The sequence below is a fragment of the Anomaloglossus baeobatrachus genome, chromosome 4 (assembly GCF_048569485.1).
Source record: "Anomaloglossus baeobatrachus isolate aAnoBae1 chromosome 4, aAnoBae1.hap1, whole genome shotgun sequence".
Taxonomy (NCBI): Eukaryota; Metazoa; Chordata; class Amphibia; order Anura; family Aromobatidae; genus Anomaloglossus; species Anomaloglossus baeobatrachus.
In genome coordinates, this window is record NC_134356.1 from 34,375,790 (window position 1) to 34,395,571 (window position 19,782).

Consider the following 19,782-nt stretch of genomic DNA (forward strand, 5'->3'; position numbering starts at 1 on the left):
ATTTGGGCTCCTATCTTTTCAAATAAGGAATCGGTCAGCAGGTTTTTGATGCATAATCTGACAGCAGCATGTTATAAGAACAGAGACCCTGATTCCAGGGATGTATGATTTAACGTTGTGGGTGCAGCAGTTTTGATAGAATCACAGTTTTCTCTTCTGCAGATATAGCAGAGCTCGGAATGCTGAGCTGTATATAATCCCGCCCACACCATTGATTGGCTGCTGTATATTGGCAGGAAGCTACTAATCAGTGGTAGGGGCATGGTTGGACCAGGAGGTACAAGACACCTAGTTGTCACATGGCGTTTTGCACAAACGTTACTGACTGTCATGGCGGCGTTGAGTGCTGTTCAAATTGCAGATTCTGACACTCCGCCCGATGGTTTCTCTGGTGTCTGGGATCAGCACAGGCAGTCTCGGCATCGACCTACTGTCTGCTCATTCATAAGCAGGCTAGCAAGAGTTAATCTCTGCTGGTCTGCTTGCTCCTTTGGTCACATGTTGTGGGGAGACCTATCACATCTGCTCCCCTCCTATTTATGCTGGATGAAACCTTCCATCTATGCCAGCTATAGTTTATTCTATGTTGGTCTGTGAGGTGTGGTTTCCCAGATTGACAGGTGAAAGTTGGGCTCATTGCTTGGTGCGGTTGTGGAGTTTACCCCTGTTTTGTAGCTTCCTTCCTGCTCTGGTTTTTCCTTCTGAATTTCTTATTGTCTTGCCCTGTGTGTGCGTGCTGTGTGACAGAGTTTTGGTTTGCCCCTGTCTGTCTTTATCTTTTGGCTTCATTACACTCCTGTCCCGCCCCTTCGTCAGGGAGGGGGAATCAGATCAGGACTGGTCAGGAGAAGGGTCAGGAAGGAGACTCAGGCCTCTTCACCATCAAGAGTATCTCTGAGATTAGGGATAGCATAGGGCCCCCTAGCTTGAGGGACAGCCTAGGAGCCCTGGTTCCCCGATACCCCATAGTGAATGTGACACTAGCCCTGTAGTGATAATATCCTGCTGATAAAACACTGATTTTATTGACACAGCAAAGCACAGCCCTGTAAGTGATACATCGCTGAAATCAGGATCTCTGCCCCTACATCATGCTGAGGATAAGGATAGCATAAGGCCCCCCAGCTTGAGGGACAGCCTAGGAGCCCCAGTTCCCTGATACCCCATAGTGATTGTGACACTACAGCCCAGTAAGTGACACATCACTGGAATCAGGATATCTGCCCATATGATAGTGACAGCTTGTCCTGTAGTGATAATCTCCTGCTGATAAATCACTGATTTTATTGACACATCAAAACAGCCCAGTAAGTGACACATAACTGAAATCAGGATCTCTGCCCCTACATCTTGCTGAGGCCAAGGATAGCATAGGGGTCCTAAGTTGAGGGACAGGCTAGGAGCCCCAGTTCCCCACTACCCATAGTGATTGTGACACTAGCCCTGTAGTGATAATCTCCTGCTGATAAAACACTGATTTTATTGACACAGCAAAACAAAGCCCTGTAAGTGATACCTCGCTAGAATCAGGATTTCTGCCCCTACATCATTCTGAGGTTAAGGATAGCATAGGGTCCTCTAGCTTGAGGGACAGCCTAGAAACCTTGTGACACATTGTCATGTAATGATAATCTCCTGCTGATAAATCACTGATTTTATTGAAACCGCAAAACACAGCCCAGTAAGTGATATATCGCTGGAATCAGGATCTCTGCCCCTACATCATTCTGAGGTTAAGGATAGCATAGGGCTTTCTAGCTTGAGGGACAGCCTAGGAGCTCCGATTCCCAGCTATCCTATAGTGATTGTGACACTAGCCCTTTAGTGATAATCTCCTGCTGATAAATCACTGATCTGATTGACACAGCAAAATACAGCCCAGTAAGTGACAAATCGCTGGAATCAGGATATCTGCCCATATGATAGTGACAGCTTGTCCTTTAGTGATAATCTCCTGCTGATAAAACACTTATTTTATTGACACAGCAAAACACAGCCCTGTAAGTGATACATCGCTGGAATCAGGATCTCTGCCCCTACATCATGCTGAGGTTAAGGATAGCATAGGGCACCCTAGCTTGAGGGACAGCCAGTTCCCCGGTACCCCATAGTGATTGTGACACTAGCTCTGTAATGATAATCTCCTGCTGATAAAACACTGATTTTAGTGAAACAGCAAAACACAGACCAGTAAGTGGCACATCGCTGAAATCAGAATCTCTGCCCCTACATCATGCTGAGGTTAAGGATAGCATTGGGCACCCTAGCTTGAGGGACAGCCAGTTCCCCGGTACCCCATAGTCATTGTGACACTACCCCTGTAGGATAATCTCCTGCTGATAAAACACTGATTTTATTCAAACAGCAAAACACATCCCAGTAAGTGACACATCGCTGAAATCAGGATCTGTGCACCTACATCATGCCGAGGTTAAGGATAGCATTGGGAACCCTAGCTTGAGAGACAGCCAGTTCCCGGTACCCCATAGTGATTGTGACACTAGCTCTGTAATGATAATTTTCTGCTGATAAAATACTCATTTTAGTGAAACAGCAAAACACATCCCAGCAAGTGATATATCGCTGGAATCAGGATCTCTGCCCCTCCATCATGCTACTCTCAGATTACAGAGCTAAAACCTGCTGACAGATTCCCTTTGAATTTCCTATTCCATCAATATCATTTTGGGCTTTTTTTCGTGGCTGTTCCATGCTCACGCCCAGCATCTAATGTGACCATATATTATGTAATAATGATTGTGTTTATCTTGACAGACGTTTTCTTTCTTTTTTTTTCCTCTGCAGGGAGTAGACAAAATCGTCACTCGTTAGTAAACCGTCCGTTCCCGGTAATCAAACTACGGAGAAGACAGACGTGCCGGCGTTTTATTGTTTGCATGTCAGCGCTGTTTTTTGGTCAGGAGCTTAATAGTCAGTTTTACGTTAAAATTATAGGTTTTATTCGGAAATTCTTGATGCGAGAACAACAAAGTAGAAAGAAAAAAAAAAAAAAAATATAAAAAAATAAAAATAAAAAATGATGGCGCTTCGATCGTTCCTACCTCGTCGGTGAAGGTAGAGACATTATGTAGGAAGCGTCTCCAGTCTATTGTGTCGCTCTCGCGCGGCGCCAGTTTGCTCAGGACGTACTTGAATTGCTTGTCCGCAAGCTTAAAGCAGAAACTGTCAAGAATCCGGTGTAATTGTGAAGACTTTATTGTGCCGGTGTCGTCCTTATCAAATGAAGAAAATGCCTGAAGGTGACAAGAGAGGAGCTGCATTAGCTTTTAGTCACCACCGAGTAGAATGCTCGGTGACTTTATGGGGGGGGGGCGCGACGTCTCCTCCGCCTGCCATGTTCTTGTGTAGAAACAATAGATTCTTGGTACGCCTGATGTGGGAGGTAATGATGGGCAAAATGTCTTACAAGTAGGGAGAGAAAACGGTGATATTGAGCTAATTAGGGAAGATGATAGATGTCTTATAGAAGTTCTATCCCTTTAAGACATCTATCATCTTCCCTAATAAGATCACAGTTCTATCATAGAACCTATGGATATCATAAAGGTGGGGATCCTAAGCAGCAGATCCCCCTCTATTATATCCATGTCTCTTTGCCAGACAGGACCAGTGTCAGCATGTCAGCCATGTAATACCGCAGTTCCCCTACAGAGGTCACTGCAGAGAAAATGTCTAGTTTTTGGCTGGTGGTGCTGCCATGAGAGGAATGTCGAAAAGGGAGGGGAGGAAGGAGGGAAACCCTGGTTGACCCCTCATAATTAGAGTTGAGCGGATTGGCAATAATCCAGGTCCGGCGGATCGAGGAAGAAGTCCGGATTCGATCCGGAATCCGGCCCCATATATGTCAATGGGGGAGCAGAATTTGGGGAGAGAGAGAGAGCGAGAGAAAGCGAGAGCGAGAGAAAGCGAGAGCGAGAGAAAGCGAGAGCGAGAGAAAGCGAGAGCGAGAGAAAGCGAGAGCGAGAGAAAGCGAGAGCGAGAGAAAGCGAGAGAGCGCGAGAGAGAAAGCGAGCGAGAGAAAGCGAGAGAAAGCGAGAGCGAGAGAAAGCGAGAGAGAGAGAGAGAGCGCGAGAAAGCGAGAGCGAGAGAAAGCGAGAGCGAGAGAAAGCGAGAGAGAGAGCGAGAGAGCGAGAGAGAGAGCGAGAGAGAGAGAGAGAGAGAGAGAGCGAGAGCGCGAGAGAGAGAGCGCGAGAGAGAGCGCGAGAGAGAGAGCGCGAGAGAGAGAGCGCGAGAGAGAGCGCGAGAGAGAGAGCGCGAGAGAGAGCGCGAGAGAGAGCGCGAGAGAGAGCGCGAGAGAGAGCGCGAGAGAGAGCGCGAGAGAGAGAGCGAGAGAGAGAGCGAGAGAGAGCGCGAGAGAGAGAGCGAGAGAGAGCGCGAGAGAGCGAGAGCGAGAGAGCGAGAGAGAGAAATCGAGAGCGAGAGAGAGCGTGAGAGAGAGCAAGAGAGAGAGAAAGCGAGCGAGAGAAAGCGAGAGAGAGAAAGCGAGAGAGAGAGAGAGAGAGAGAAAGAGAAAGAGAGAAAGAGAGAAAAAGAGAGAGGAAAAAAAAAAAAAAAAAAAAAAGAAAAGGCGGATCCGGATCGTGCACCCGGAATCCCGCGTCCGGGTCGGGCTCGGATCTGCGCAGATCCGGATTTTGCCACTCAACACTACTCATAATACCTTCCGCTGGCCCTTGGCTTCCCTGACCACCCTAGATAGGTTCTGTACTTACGCGCCGAGCTGGATACCTGGCCCTGGTTGACCCTGAACTATGCCCTAGTAATGAACTAGTGGGATGAGCGCTAGTCAACCCCATCAAGTACTAAACAGGGGAAAGCAAACAAACAACATGTCTCCAAGATAAACTGTATGCATCAAGCTCCTTTTACTAATAATTTTAGGTAGCCTAGAATTTGATCTCTGCATAAATCAATTCTTTCTCCACTTATGAGCCACTTCTTTCCTTCTCCTCTCAATAACTCATCAAAAAGCAGCTAAAAATCAGCCTTTGGTAATAGAGAGACAAAGGGTAATCTCATGAGGGATCAGATAACAAAACTGTCCAAGTATATAGAGAGGAGAGGAGGAAAAGAGAGAAGTCCCCGTGTACTTCTCTCTTTTCCCCCTCTCCTCTCTATAAATTTAGACAGTTGTTATCTGATCCCTCATGAGAAGACTACTAGAACACTGCAGCACAGTTTGTGTGTTTTATCTCCCTTCAGAACTGGATTCAGCTCCACCCTGCTCAGTACTGCTGTATAATGTCCTCCATGCTGCTGCTGCTGCTGCTATCTGGATTCACAGCTACTCTACTCAGTTCTGCTGTATAATGTCCTCCATGCTGCTGCTGCTGCTGCTATCTGGATTCACAGCTACACTGCTCAGTACTGCTGTATAATGTCCTCCCTGCTGCTACTATCTGGATTCACAGCTACACTGATCAGTACTGCTGTATAATGTCCTCCCTGCTGCTACTATCTGGATTCACAACTACATTGCTCAGTACTGCTGTATAATGTCCTCCATGCTGCTGCTATCTGGATTCACAGCTACTCTACTCAGTGCTGTTGTATAATGTCCTCCATGCTGCTATTATCTGGATTCACAGCTACACTGCTCAGTACTGCTGTATAATGTCCTCCATGCTGCTGCTATCTAGATTCACAGCTACACTGCTCAGTACTGATGTATAATGTCCTCCATGTTGCTGCTACCTGGATTCACAGCTACACTGCTCAGTACTGATGTATAATGTCCTCCATGTTGCTGCTACCTGGATTCACAGCTACACTGCTCAGTACTGATGTATAATGTACTCCATGCTGCTGCTATCTGGATTCACAGCTACACTGCTCAGTACTGATGTATAATGTCCTCCATGCTGCTGCTATCTGGATTCACATCTACACTGCTCAGTGCTGCTACATAATGTCCTCTATGCTGCTGCTGCTGCCTGTATTCACAGCTACTCTGCTCAGTACTGCTGTATAATGTCCTCCACGCTGCTGCTGCTGCTGCTTATGAGCATGTGCTACATAGAGACAGAAGAGCAGTAATCCTTCATGCCTGTGTGTGCTGTGTTTTGGAGACATCGTAGAAGCTCGTCTCTACTCATTAGCTCAGAGACAACTGAAAATTAGAAGCAGAGTCTACAGAGGGAAAAAATAGTGAAAAATGCAGAACAAAAGTCACACAATGGGCAGGAATAGTGTTATTTCTCACATACACACATAACAGCTTGTTCTGAAAAGTCATCTGAAATTAAAAGTACTTTTTAACTCTGTTAAAGATTTAGAGCTCTGTTTCAGAAAAACAAATATAAGAAAACATACAGTCATGGGCAAAAGTCTTGGCACCCATGGAATTGTTTCAGAAAATAATGAAGTATTTCTCCCAGAAAATGCAATTACACATATTTTGTTATACACAAGTTTATTTTATACTCACTTGTAGCAAGTAACAGGTGTGGGCAATATGAAAAGAACATCTGAAACCAGAAAAAAGTGGAGAAGTTGACTCGATGTTTGCACTGTGTGTGCCGCACTAAGCATGGTGAACAGAAAGAGGAGAAGAGAACTGTTGGACGACTTAAAAACCAAAATTGTAGAAAAATATCAACAATCTCTAGGTTAAAAGTCCATCTCCAGAGATCTTGATGTTCCTTTGTCCTCAGTGTACAGCATAATCAAGAAATGTACAACCCATGGCTGAGTAGCTAATAAAAACTGATGAAAGGTTGTAACGCAGGATAGTCTGGATGGTGGATAAGCCACAATCAAGTTTTAAAGAAATTCAAGCTGTCCTGAAGGTTGTTAGCGTGACCTACCCATCCACACCTGAACGAAAATAAACACTATGGCAGGAGACCCAGGAGGACCCCACTGCTGACACAGAGACATAAAATAACTAGACTGCAGTTTACCAAAATGTACGTGAGTAACCAAAATCCTTCTGGGAAAAAAATTTGTGGACAGATGAGATTTTTGGTAGTGCACAAAATTCTGTTTACCGAAAATGGAATGAAGCCTACAAAGATAAGAACACATGACCTACAGTCAGGTATGGTGGAGGCTCAGAGATGTTTTTGGGTTGTTTTGCTGCCTATGGCACCATGAAATCTGAAGATTACCGTTTATAAAGAAGAGTCCAAAATTCCAGGTGAGAGGAGTAAGAAGCTTGTGGACGGGTATAGGAGGTGACTGATTGCAGGTATTTATTCCAAAGGACGTGCATCCAAATATTGAGTTGAGGGGGACAACAATATTGTCCCATTTTTGGGGTTTTGTGTGAAATTATGACCATTTTGCCCTTTTTTCTTGTTTAGTTCCAATACAAAAGGAAATAAACATGTGTATAACAAAACGTGTGTAAGTGCAATCATTTTTTGGAACAATTTTAAGGGTGCCAACACTTTCGCCCACATCTGTATTAAGATATCACCACCTACTTCCGTTTTGCGGCAGGAACGGGTCTCAGAGGGAATACGGTGGAATGATATACGTCATTATACAGCCTGCCGTCATCCCCGGTCTCAGCTTACAGGCGGTAAGAGCGTGGAGAGCGGACGCAGTGTCCAGTTCTTACTTTGCGCAGCTCCTCCTGACAGTTCTCCACCGACTCTTTCAGCGTAACAAGCGCTTTCTGCGGGCTGAGGTGGTGCGCGGTCTCCGCGGGCGCAATCATCTCGCGCTTCTGCCCGTACTTTGAAGCCCTGCCGTCGTCAATCATTTTCAGGAAGTCAAAGTAGGAGAGTTTGTTGTCAAAAACTCTTAGCCTTAACCTTTAAGAGAAATGAAGAGCGCTGACACCGGCACCGGGAGTGGGGGGGGGGGGGGGTGTCATATCTTATTCATATCACAATAAGTCGTCTGTATTGATGAAGGTGTCAAATCCTGGCTCAGTACTGTAATCTGAGCTGTGTTACTATGGATGATGCTCTGTGTAATAGGTGCTGCTTAGTGCGGAGCTCACTGATACCAGTGCGTCTTGTAATAGGAGCCACCGGGGTAACAAGTCCGTCCAGGACATTGCTTCCTCCTAAATCTTCCCTGCTCTGCTGAACCCATAACTGCAGAGTCGAGACCTCCTCTGGTAACATCAGCACAAACACTGCGCTCACAGGGAGCTTCATAGCCGAGCAGCCGTACATCACCAAGCACAATGCCGAGCAGCCGTATATCACCAAGCACAATGCCGAGCCGTACATCACCAAGCACAATGCCGAGCCGTACATCACCAAGCACAATGCCGAGCCGTACATCACCAAGCACAATGCCGAGCCGTACATCAAGCACAATGCCGAGCCATACATCACCAAGCACAATGCTGAGCCGTACATCACCAAGCACAATGCTGTGCTGTACATCACCAAGCACAATGCTGAGCCATACATCACCAAGCACAATGCTGTGCTGTACATCACCAAGCACAATGCTGAGCCATACATCACCAAGCACAATGCTGTGCTGTACATCACCAAGCACAATGCTGAGCCGTACATCACCAAGCACAATGCTGAGCCGTACATCACCAAGCACAATGCCGAGCAGCCGTATATCACCAAGCACAATGCCGAGCCGTACATCACCAAGCACAATGCCGAGCCGTACATCACCAAGCACAATGCCGAGCCGTACATCACCAAGCACAATGCCGAGCCGTACATCAAGCACAATGCCGAGCCATACATCACCAAGCACAATGCTGAGCCGTACATCACCAAGCACAATGCTGTGCTGTACATCACCAAGCACAATGCTGAGCCATACATCACCAAGCACAATGCTGTGCTGTACATCACCAAGCACAATGCTGAGCCATACATCACCAAGCACAATGCTGTGCTGTACATCACCAAGCACAATGCTGAGCCGTACATCACCAAGCACAATGCTGAGCCGTACATCACCAAGCACAATGCCGAGCCGTACATCAAGCACAATGCCGAGCCGTACATCAAGCACAATGCCGAGCCGCACATCACCAAGCACAATGCCGTACATCACCAAGCACAATGCCGAGCCGTACATCAAGCACAATGCCGAGCCGTACATCAAGCACAATGCCGAGCCGTACATCAAGCACAATGCTGAGCCATACATCACCAAGCACAATGCTGAGTGTCGGCTGGAGCAGTGTAACGCCGCCACCACTGGACTCTGGAGGACTTGTGTTCTGTGCAGTGACGGATCACACTGCTCTATCTGATGGACGAGTCTGGATTTATTGAATGGGGAACGCTGCTCGCCTGAATGCATGGTGGTAGAGACTGGATAATGCCATTGGCTTATTTTTTAGGGGTCAACCTAGGCCTCTTAGTTCTGGTCTAAGGAAATCTTACCTTAACTATTTAACACATTGTCGACAATTGTAGGTTCTGGCTTTGTGGGAACAGTTTGGGGAAGACCCTTTCCAGTCCCCATGACTGTGTCCAGTGCACAAGGTCCATACAGACATGGAGGAGGGGGAGAAGATGAGCGGCCGCACAGAGCCCGGCCCTCAGCCTCACTCAACACCTATATTGGAAATTGTGACCCTGGCCTCCCCCAAAATCAGGGTCTGCCCTCCCAATGCTATTCTGGATGAAGGTGCAAAAATTCCCACAGACTCCTCCAAAATCTTATAAAATCCTTCCAAGAAGCCTGGAAGATGTTATATCTGCAGAAGGGGAGACTCCATACTAATGGCTATGGATCATTAGGATGTGCTGTCTCTTTGTGATTAGTAGGGGTCTGACCTCTGGGACCACCACTGGTCCTAAGAAGAAAGACGCTGAAGAACGGATTTGGGGGCTGGAAAAACTAAATTATGGATCTATGATGATGTTTCGTAGTCATAATGTTTAGAAAAGCTCTTCTGGGAAAGCACGAGGCGCAAAATTGTCCCCCAGACACTCTGATTTTCAGGCCATGCCCCATTAGCGCCTCTATACACCAGTACCACAACCCATCTATGCTGCCACGGAATATCATCCTCCATGTTTTTGGTCACGTTCATTAATATTTCCCCAGTATTTGAGGCTGTGATGTGCGGAGGTGTTGTGATCGCAAGCTCCAAACATCTGCCGTCTATGGGAGGAGATGGCACCGTACCCGTGCAGCTGGTGGTGAGGGCGCCTGTCAGCTGCCAGGTCTACCCTTTATGATTACCCACCGGGGAGCGAGGCGGCCATGGTGAGAAGCCTCTAATCACAGAGAGGATCCGGAATATCTCCCACTGAATGGTCCCATTGTACCCGGCACAATACCCGGCACCGGCGCCATAATCGGTCCCTGATGCTTAAAAGAATAAAAAGTATAAATGTGGAGCAGATCTTCCTATTGAACTGTAATGATGGGATGTAATATGCAACCTCCTCCTCCTCATTTGCAAAATTTGGCACCATGCATGCATTGTGCTTGGTGATGTACATGCTAGGCACACACCGGAGGCCTGAAATCTTAGGGAACCAAATGTACGTGGAGGGCGTCCCAGTGAAGCCATTAAGGGAATGGCAAAAACGGAGAATTTCTACTTCAGTCTAAGGTGTGATAAGCAAGTCTGGTCTGGGGACTACAACCACGGCGGTCCAGTCTGGGGACTACAACCACGGCGGTCCGGTCTGGGGACTACAACCACGGAGGTCCGGTCTGGGGACTACAACCACGGAGGTCCGGTCTGGGGACTACAACCACGGAGGTCCGGTCTGGGGACTACAACCACGGAGGTCCGGTCTGGGGACTACAACCACGGAGGTCCGGTCTGGGGACTACAACCACGGAGGTCCGGTCTGGGGACTACAACCACGGAGGTCCGGTCTGGGGACTACAACCACGGAGGTCCGGTCTGGGGACTACAACCACGGAGGTCCGGTCTGGGGACTACAACCACGGAGGTCCGGTCTGGGGACTACAACCACGGAGGTCCGGTCTGGGGACTACAACCACGGAGGTCCGGTCTGGGGACTACAACCACGGAGGTCCGGTCTGGGGACTACAACCACGGAGGTCCGGTCTGGGGACTACAACCACGGAGGTCCGGTCTGGGGACTACAACCACGGAGGTCCGGTCTGGGGACTACAACCACGGAGGTCCGGTCTGGGGACTACAACCACGGAGGTCCGGTCTGGGGACTACAACCACGGAGGTCCGGTCTGGGGACTACAACCGCGGAGGTCCGGTCTGGGGACTACAACCACGGAGGTCCGGTCTGGGGACTACAACCACGGAGGTCCGGTCTGGGGACTACAACCACGAAGGTCCGGTCTGGGGACTACAACCACGGAGGTCCGGTCTGGGGACTACAACCACGGAGGTCCGGTCTGGGGACTACAACCACGGAGGTCCGGTCTGGGGACTACAACCACGGAGGTCCGGTCTGGGGACTACAACCACGGAGGTCCGGTCTGGGGACTACAACCACGGAGGTCCGGTCTGGGGACTACAACCACGGAGGTCCGGTCTGGGGACTACAACCACGGAGGTCCGGTCTGGGGACTACAACCACGGAGGTCCGGTCTGGGGACTACAACCACGGAGGTCCGGTCTGGGGACTACAACCACGGAGGTCCGGTCTGGGGACTACAACCACGGAGGTCCGGTCTGGGGACTACAACCACGGAGGTCCGGTCTGGGGACTACAACCACGGAGGTCCGGTCTGGGGACTACAACCACGGAGGTCCGGTCTGGGGACTACAACCACGGAGGTCCGGTCTGGGGACTACAACCACGGAGGTCCGGTCTGGGGACTACAACCACGGAGGTCCGGTCTGGGGACTACAACCACGGAGGTCCGGTCTGGGGACTACAACCACGGAGGTCCGGTCTGGGGACTACAACCACGGAGGTCCGGTCTGGGGACTACAACCACGGAGGTCCGGTCTGGGGACTACAACCACGGAGGTCCGGTCTGGGGACTACAACCACGGAGGTCCGGTCTGGGGACTACAACCACGGAGGTCCGGTCTGGGGACTACAACCACGGAGGTCCGGTCTGGGGACTACAACCACGGAGGTCCGGTCTGGGGACTACAACCACGGAGGTCCGGTCTGGGGACTACAACCACGGAGGTCCGGTCTGGGGACTACAACCACGGAGGTCCGGTCTGGGGACTACAACCACGGAGGTCCGGTCTGGGGACTACAACCACGGAGGTCCGGTCTGGGGACTACAACCACGGAGGTAAGGTCTGGGGACTACAACCACGGAGGTAAGGTCTGGGGACTACAACCACGGAGGTAAGGTCTGGGGACTACAACCACGGAGGTAAGGTCTCGGGACTACAACCACGGAGGTAAGGTCTCGGGACTACAACCACGGAGGTCAGGTCTCGGGAGTATATCCACGGAGGTCCGGCCTGGGGGACTACAACCACGGAGGTCCGGTCTAGGAGACTACAACCATGGTGGTCCAGTCTGTGGGTCTGTACCCCAGTGTGTTGGTATCAGACAGTCTGGGATCGCTTTTAGGGGTCTAGTCTTGAGTCTCAATAAGGGGTAAGGAAGTCTGTATTTATTTACAGTTTGGGTCTATTTGTATTTAGGGGTTCGGTCTGGGGTCTGTTTGTGGAGTATGATCTGGGGTCTGTTTGCTTTTAGTGAGTCTTCTCTGAGTATTTTTGCATTAGTGGAGTCTGATCTTGAGTTTTCGTTAGTTTAGGAGTCTGGATAAATCTGTATTTATGTATGTGTCTGTGATCTATTTGTGTTTAAGGGGTCTGGTCATGGGTCTATGTTTATTTAGGGGGTCTGGTCATGGGTCTATGTTCATTTAGGGGGTTTGGTTAAATCTGTATTTATGGGTAGGTTTGTATAGGGGCTCTGGTCTGTTGTCTGTTGTGATTGGGTGGTCTTCTGTGTAGTCACTTCATTTTGAGAGGAGAGCTCCGGGGGTTATATATACATTTAGTACTGTAAATGCTGTATACTGAGAGCATGGAGCCATTTGTATTACTCCCTTTAAAATCATCCTCATGTGTCTTCTGAAAAGTTGGTACTTATGGGTAAAACTGAATAAAATATTATAGCTAGTACATGGTCTGTGGGGGCAGTGCATGGCCTGTGGGGGCTGCTCATGGCCTGTGGGGGCAGCGCATGGCCTGTGGGGGCTGCTCATGGCCTGTGGGGGCAGCGCATAACTTGTAGTGGCAGCGCATGGCCATGTGGGGGCAGTGCATAACCTGTAGGGGCAGCGCATGGCCTGTGGGGGCAGTGCATAACCTTTAGGGGCAGCGCATGGCATGTGGGGGCAGCGCATGGCCTGTGGGGGCAGCGCATGGCCTGTGGGGGCAGCGCATTGCCTGTGGGGGCAGCGCATTGCCTGTGGGGGCAGCGCATAACCTGTAGAGGCAGTGTATGGCCAGTGGGGGAGCACATAATCTTTAGGGGCAGCACATGGCTTGTGGGGGAGCATATAACCTGTAGGGGCAGAGCATGGCTTGTGGGGGCAGCGCATGGCCTGTTGGAGTAGCGCATAACCTGTAGGGGCAGTGCATGGCCTGTGGGGGCAGCGCAGGACCTGTAGGGGCAGTGTATGGCCTGTGGGGGAGCACATAATCTTTAGGGGCAGCACATGGCATGTGGGGGCAGCGCATTGCCTGTGGGGGCAGCGTATATCTTGTGGGGTCTTTACATGGCCTGCAGGGGAATAGAATGGTGCACGGATTCAGAAGACACATCTGAGGAAATGTTGCCTCAAAGGTGTTAAATGAATGAATAAACTGGTGCCGGACTAGTGAAACTTTCCAATATCTGCCCCTGGGAATGCTGGGTATAGGCCGGCGTTGTACTTGGCTATCTCTGGCAAGCACATAGACTATCAGTAGAGCGGTGGTGTGCGCAACTCCCCCCTAATGTGTAATTTTAGCCCCCTGCTTTCAAAATCAGTGGGGTTTCCACGAGGTCAGACCCTGACCAATAAGCACCATTGATGATGGACGGGCATAATCACTGAGTTGGGACAAGCCATCCATAGACCAGGACGCCATAGACCAGGACGCCAGTCATCCGCGTGGGTCTGTTATGTGGCATCGTCCTATAATCCATTACCTGTACAAGAGATTGAGGAATTGATGGTCATCTAAGTGGAAGTTCAGGTCTTGGAGCATCAGCCGGAAGTCGTCCACGCTCATCACTCCGTCCTTGTTCTTATCGATTTTAGTGAACGCCACAGCAAAATCGGGGTAATACTCTCTGAACTTGTCTCTGCGGATACAAAGATGTCATTATATCAGACAAATGGAATTTGATAAAACCAGTAATATTATGCCCAATGTATTACCTCTATATACAGTAAATAATACAGGATTCACCATTCACAAATTATGTCCCAGCTCACCCCCCCGGTACAATGACTAATAACCCCTCTATATACAGTAAGTAATACGGGATTCACCATTCACAAAATTATGTCACAGCTCACACCCCCCCCACGGTACAATGACTGATAACCCCTCTATATACAGTAAATAATACAGGATTCACCATTCACAAATTATGTCACAGCTCACCCCCCCCAGTACAATGACTGATAAGGCGTCCTATATTCAGTAGATAGCGTGATATCACAGCTCACCTCTTCCCCTTATACACCTCTATTCATAATAAATAACACAAGATCCAACATTCACAATAAATTTCACAGCTCACCTCCTCCTCCTGTATAATGACTGATAACCCCTGTATATACAGTAGATAACACAGGATCCACCATTCACAATAGGTGGTGTCACAGCTCACCTCCTCTTATGTACAATAATTGATAACACCTCTATATAAAATATCCACCATTCACAATAGGCAGTATCAGAGCTCACCTTCTCCTCCTGTACAATGGCTAATAACACCTCTATATACAGTAGATAACACAGGATTCACCATTCCCATTAAATGTCACAGCTCACCTCCTCCTCCTGTATAATGACTGATAACACCTGTATATACAGTAGATAACACAGGATCCACCATTCACAATAGGTGATGTCACAGCTCACCTCCTCTTCTGTACAATGACTGATAACACCTCTATATAAAATATCCGCCATTCACAATAGGGAATATCAGAGCTCACCTTCTCCTCCTGTACAATGGCTAATAACACCTCTATATACAGTAGATAACACAGGATTCAGCATTCACAATAAATGTCAGCTGATCTCCTCCCCCTCCTCTTCAATGACTCATATCACCTATATATACAGTATATACATTATCCACTATTCACAATAGGTGATGTAATACCTATTAAAAGGCGGCTACTTTGAAGAACCATGATATAAGACATATTTTCAGTTGTTTCACACTTTTTTGTTAAGTATTTCATTCCACATGTGATAATTCATAGTTTTGATGCCTTCAATGTGAATCTACAATTTTCAGAGTCATGGAAATAAAGAAAACTCTTTGAATGAGAAGGTGTGTCCAAACTTTTGGTCTGCACGGTGCGTGTGTGTGTGTGTATATATATATATATATATATATATATATATATATTATATATATATATATATATATATATATATATATATATATATATATATATATATATATATAAAAAACCTCAGTTAAGAGTGGATATGAGAATATAATGTTCCCTGCAGTACCACTATGGGCCACAAGAGGCGCAATGATTCAATTCATATCTGCGGACTTACTTGATTTGCTGTTCTATATCTTTCATGCTCAGGCCTCGGGTTTGGTGCTTGTGAAACTCATGCATTTCTTCGAGGATCTTCTGCTGGGAGTTGTAGTGTTTCTCGAGAGTTTGATGGTTGTCTTCTATGATGCGTTTGCTCGGACCACTGTCTCCAGAGGCGAAATTCACTCCTAACTTCTGGAGGAATTCTTGGTGGGTGAGGTGGCCTTTACCTTCGGGGTCGTATCTACGAAGACAACATTCATGAGATCTTTTGGCAGCGGAGGAAAAATATCACTGGCTTTGGTTAGTTTTCTACAGCCCCGGGAGGCAGATCCATCACCTGTGGGTCCCAGCTACACCAGGCTATGGAGGGCTGGCAAAATTATTCAGGTGAGGACTTTCTGATAGCGGCTCGTATGTGACCCTCCAATTATTTTGTGGGTATTCTTGCTGAGTGCAATATGTTTATTTGAGTGGTTGTGGCATGATTATTGCCATCTGCTTGGTAAGTTTTTAATTTGGGTACTATGCTGCAAAAATGAATCAAAAGCACTACAAAAATTAATAAAAAAAAGTTGCAAAAATGAAATAAAAAAACTGCAAAAATGAATAAAAAATGCTGCAGAAATGAATCAAAAACGCTGCGAAAAAGCATCAAAAACGCTGCAAAAATAAATAAAAAACACCTGCAAAATGAATAAAAAATGCTGAAAAAAAGCATTAAAAACGCTGCAAAAAATAAAAACAAATTCCAAAAATGAAAAAAAAAAAATGCTGCAAAAATGAATAAAAAATGCTGCAAAAATTAATCAAAAATGTGTCAAAAAGCATAAAAAAAACGCTGCAAAAAAGCATTAAATATGCTGCAAAAAAAAGCATCACAAACGCTGCAAAAAAAAGCATCAAAAACACTGCAAAAAAGCATCAAACTTCAAAAAAAGCATAAAAATGCTGCAAAAACGCATCAAAAACACTGCAAAAACCCACCCAAAACACTGCAAAAACGCATCCAAAACGCTGCAAAAATGAATAAAAAAGTTGCAAAAATGAATCAAAAGCGCTGCAAAGAAGGGAATTTTGTTTACTTACCGTAAATTCCTTTTCTTCTAGCTCCAATTGGGAGACCCAGACAATTGGGTGTATAGCTACTGCCTCCGGAGGACACACAAAGTATTACACTTAAAAGTGTAATGCCCCTCCCCTCTGCCTATACACCCTCCCGTGCATCACGGGCTCCTCAGTTTTGGTGCAAAAGCAGGAAGGAGGAAACTTATAAATTGGTCTAAGGTAAATTCAATCCGAAGGATGTTCGGAGAACTGAAACCATAACCAAGAACAATTCAATCTGAACAACATGTGTACACAAAGAAACAACAGGCCGAAGGGAACAGGGGCGGGTGCTGGGTCTCCCAATTGGAGCTAGAAGAAAAGGAATTTACGGTAAGTAAACAAAATTCCCTTCTTCTTTGTCGCTCCATTGGGAGACCCAGACAATTGGGACGTCCAAAAGCAGTCCCTGGGTGGGTAAAAGAATACCTCGGTAAAAGAGCCGTAAAACGGCTCCTTCCTACAGGTGGACAACCGCCGCCTGAAGGACTCGCCTACCTAAGCTGGCATCTGCCGAAGCGTAGGCATGCACTAGATAGTGTTTCGTGAAAGTGTGCAGGCTCGACCAGGTAGTCGCCTGACACACCTGCTGAGCCGTAGCCTGGTGCAGCAATGCCCAGGACGCACCCACGGCTCTGGCAGAATGGGCCTCCAGCCCTGAAGGGACCGGAAGCCCATCAGAACGGTAGGCTTCAAGAATTGGTTCCTTGATCCACTGAGCCAAGTTGACTTGGAAGCCTGCGACCCTTTACGCTGGCCAGCGACAAGGACAAAGAGCGCATCCGAGCGGCGCAGGGGCGCCGTACGAGAAATGTAGAGTCTGAGTGTTCTCACCAGACCTAACAACTGCAAATCCTTTTCACATCGGTGAACTGGATGAGGACAAAAAAGAAGGTAAGAAGATATCCTGATTGAGATGAAAAGAGGATACCACCTTCGGGAGAAATTCCGGAACCGGACGCAGAACCACCTTGTCCTGGTGAAACACCAGGAAGGGGGGCTTTGCATGACAGTGCTGCTATGTCAGACACTCTGCGGAGTGACGTGAGTGCCACTAGAAAGACCACCTTCTGCGAAAAGCGTGAAAGAGAAATATCCCTCATTGGCTCGAAGGGTGGTTCCTGAAGAGCCGGTATCACCCTGTTCCGATCCCAGGGTTGTAGCCGACGCTTGGAAGGAGGGACTATGTGGCAAACCCCCTGCAGGAACTTGCGTGCCTGAGGAAGCCTGGCTAGACGCTTTTGAAAAAACACAGAAAGCGCCGAAATTTGTCCCTTAAGGGAATCGAGAGACCACCCCTTTTCCATTCCGGATTGAAGGAAGGACAGAAAGTGGGCAAGGCGAATGGCCAGAGTAAAACCCTGACAAGAGCACCAGGATAAGAAGATCTTCCATGTCCTGTGGTAGATCTTGGCGGACGTTGGTTTCCTGGCCTGTCTCATAGTGGTAATGACCTCTTGAGATAACCCTGAAGACGCTAGGATCCAGGACTCAAAGGCTACGCAGTCAGGTTGCGGGCCGCAGAATTCAGATGGAAAAACGGCCCTTGAGATAGCAAGTCTGGCCGGCCTGGTAGTGTCCACGGTTGGCCTACTGTGAGATGCCACAGATCCGGGTATCACGACCTCCTCGGCCAGTCTGGAGCGACGAGGATGGCGCGGCGGCAGTCGGATCTGATCTTGCGTAACACTCTGGGCAGCATCGCCAGAGGAGGAAATACGTAAGGCAGTGGAAACTGCGACCAATCTGGTCTTGAGAACGTGCCATGAATGCCGGGACCTTGTTGTTGTGCCGGGACGCCAATAGGTCGACGTTCGGCTTCACCCAGCGGCAACAAATCTCTTGAAACACGTCCGGGTGAAGAGACCATTCCCCTGCGTCCATGCCCGGCGACTGAGAAAAACTGCTTCCCAGTTTTCTACGCCCGGGATGTGAACTGCGGAGATGGTGGAGGCTGTGGCTTCCACCGACAGCAGAATCCGCCGGACTTCCTGGAAGGCTTGCCGACTGCTTGTGCCGCCTTGGTGGTTGATGTATGCCACCGCCGTGGCGATGACCAACTGAAATCGGATCTGCCTGCATTCCAGCCATGGCTGGAATGCTTTTAGGGCTAGATACACTGCCCTCACCTCCGGAACATTGATCTGGAGGGAGGACTCTGTTGAGTCCATGTACCCTGAGCCCTGTGGCGGGGGAAGACTCCCTGACAGCTCGCGTCAGCCGGGACCACAGCCCAGGTTGGGGGCAGGAAGGATTTTTCCTTCGATAAGAAGTGAGAAGAAGCCACCACTGAAGGGATGCCTTGGCTGCCCGAGAAGGAGCAACGTTCCTGTCGAGGGACGTCGATTTGCTGTCCCATTTGCGGAGAAAGTCCCATTGAAGTGGGCGCAGATGAATCTGCGCAAACTGAGCTGCCTCCATTGCTGCCACCAACTTCTCTAGGAAGTGTATGCGGCGCCTCAAAGGGTGTGACTGGGCTCGAAGGAGCGATTGCACCCCTGTCTGTAGTGAACACTGTATGTCCAGCGGAAGCTTCACTATCGCTGAGAGAGTATGAAACTCCATTCTGAGATATGTCAGTGATTGGGCCGGTGTCAATCTTGACTTTGGTAAATTGATGATCCACCCGAATCTCTGGAGAGTCTCTAGAGCAATGTTCGGGCTGTGTTGGCATGCCACCCGAGAGGGAGCCTTGACCAGCAGATAGTCTAAGTAAAGGATCACCGAGTGTCCCTGAGAGTGTAGGACCGCTACCACCATTGTCATGACCTTGGTGAAGTCCCGTGGGGCTGTCGCCAGGCCGAGAGTTAGTGCCACGAACTGAAGGTGTTCGTCCCCTATGGCGAAGCACAGGAAGCGCTGAAATTCTGGTACAATCGGCACGTGGAGATAAGCATCCCTGATGTCGATTGATGCTAGGAGGCCTCCTTGGGCCATCAAAGACGATGGCAAAGCGGAGAGATTCCAACCGGAACCGTCAGGTTCTCTGTCCGTTGAGCAGTGTGAAGTCCAGAACGGGGTGGAGTGATCCGTCCTATCTGGTGTTCACCGCCTGGAAAT

At 48.5% G+C, this 19,782-nt stretch overlaps 1 protein-coding gene across 1 annotated transcript in view; it reads right to left on the reverse strand.

The window, feature by feature from the left end:
* EFCAB6 (EF-hand calcium binding domain 6) overlaps positions 1-19,782 on the reverse strand; it is a 182,817-nt gene that overhangs the window by 16,164 nt on the left and 146,871 nt on the right. The window contains exons 22-25 of the mRNA XM_075343359.1: positions 15,632-15,859; positions 14,028-14,183; positions 7,586-7,781; positions 3,063-3,254 (exon numbers count right to left, since the gene is read on the reverse strand). Of these exons, the coding sequence (XP_075199474.1) occupies positions 3,063-3,254; positions 7,586-7,781; positions 14,028-14,183; positions 15,632-15,859 (772 nt within the window). The remainder of the gene's footprint in view (positions 1-3,062; positions 3,255-7,585; positions 7,782-14,027; positions 14,184-15,631; positions 15,860-19,782) is intronic.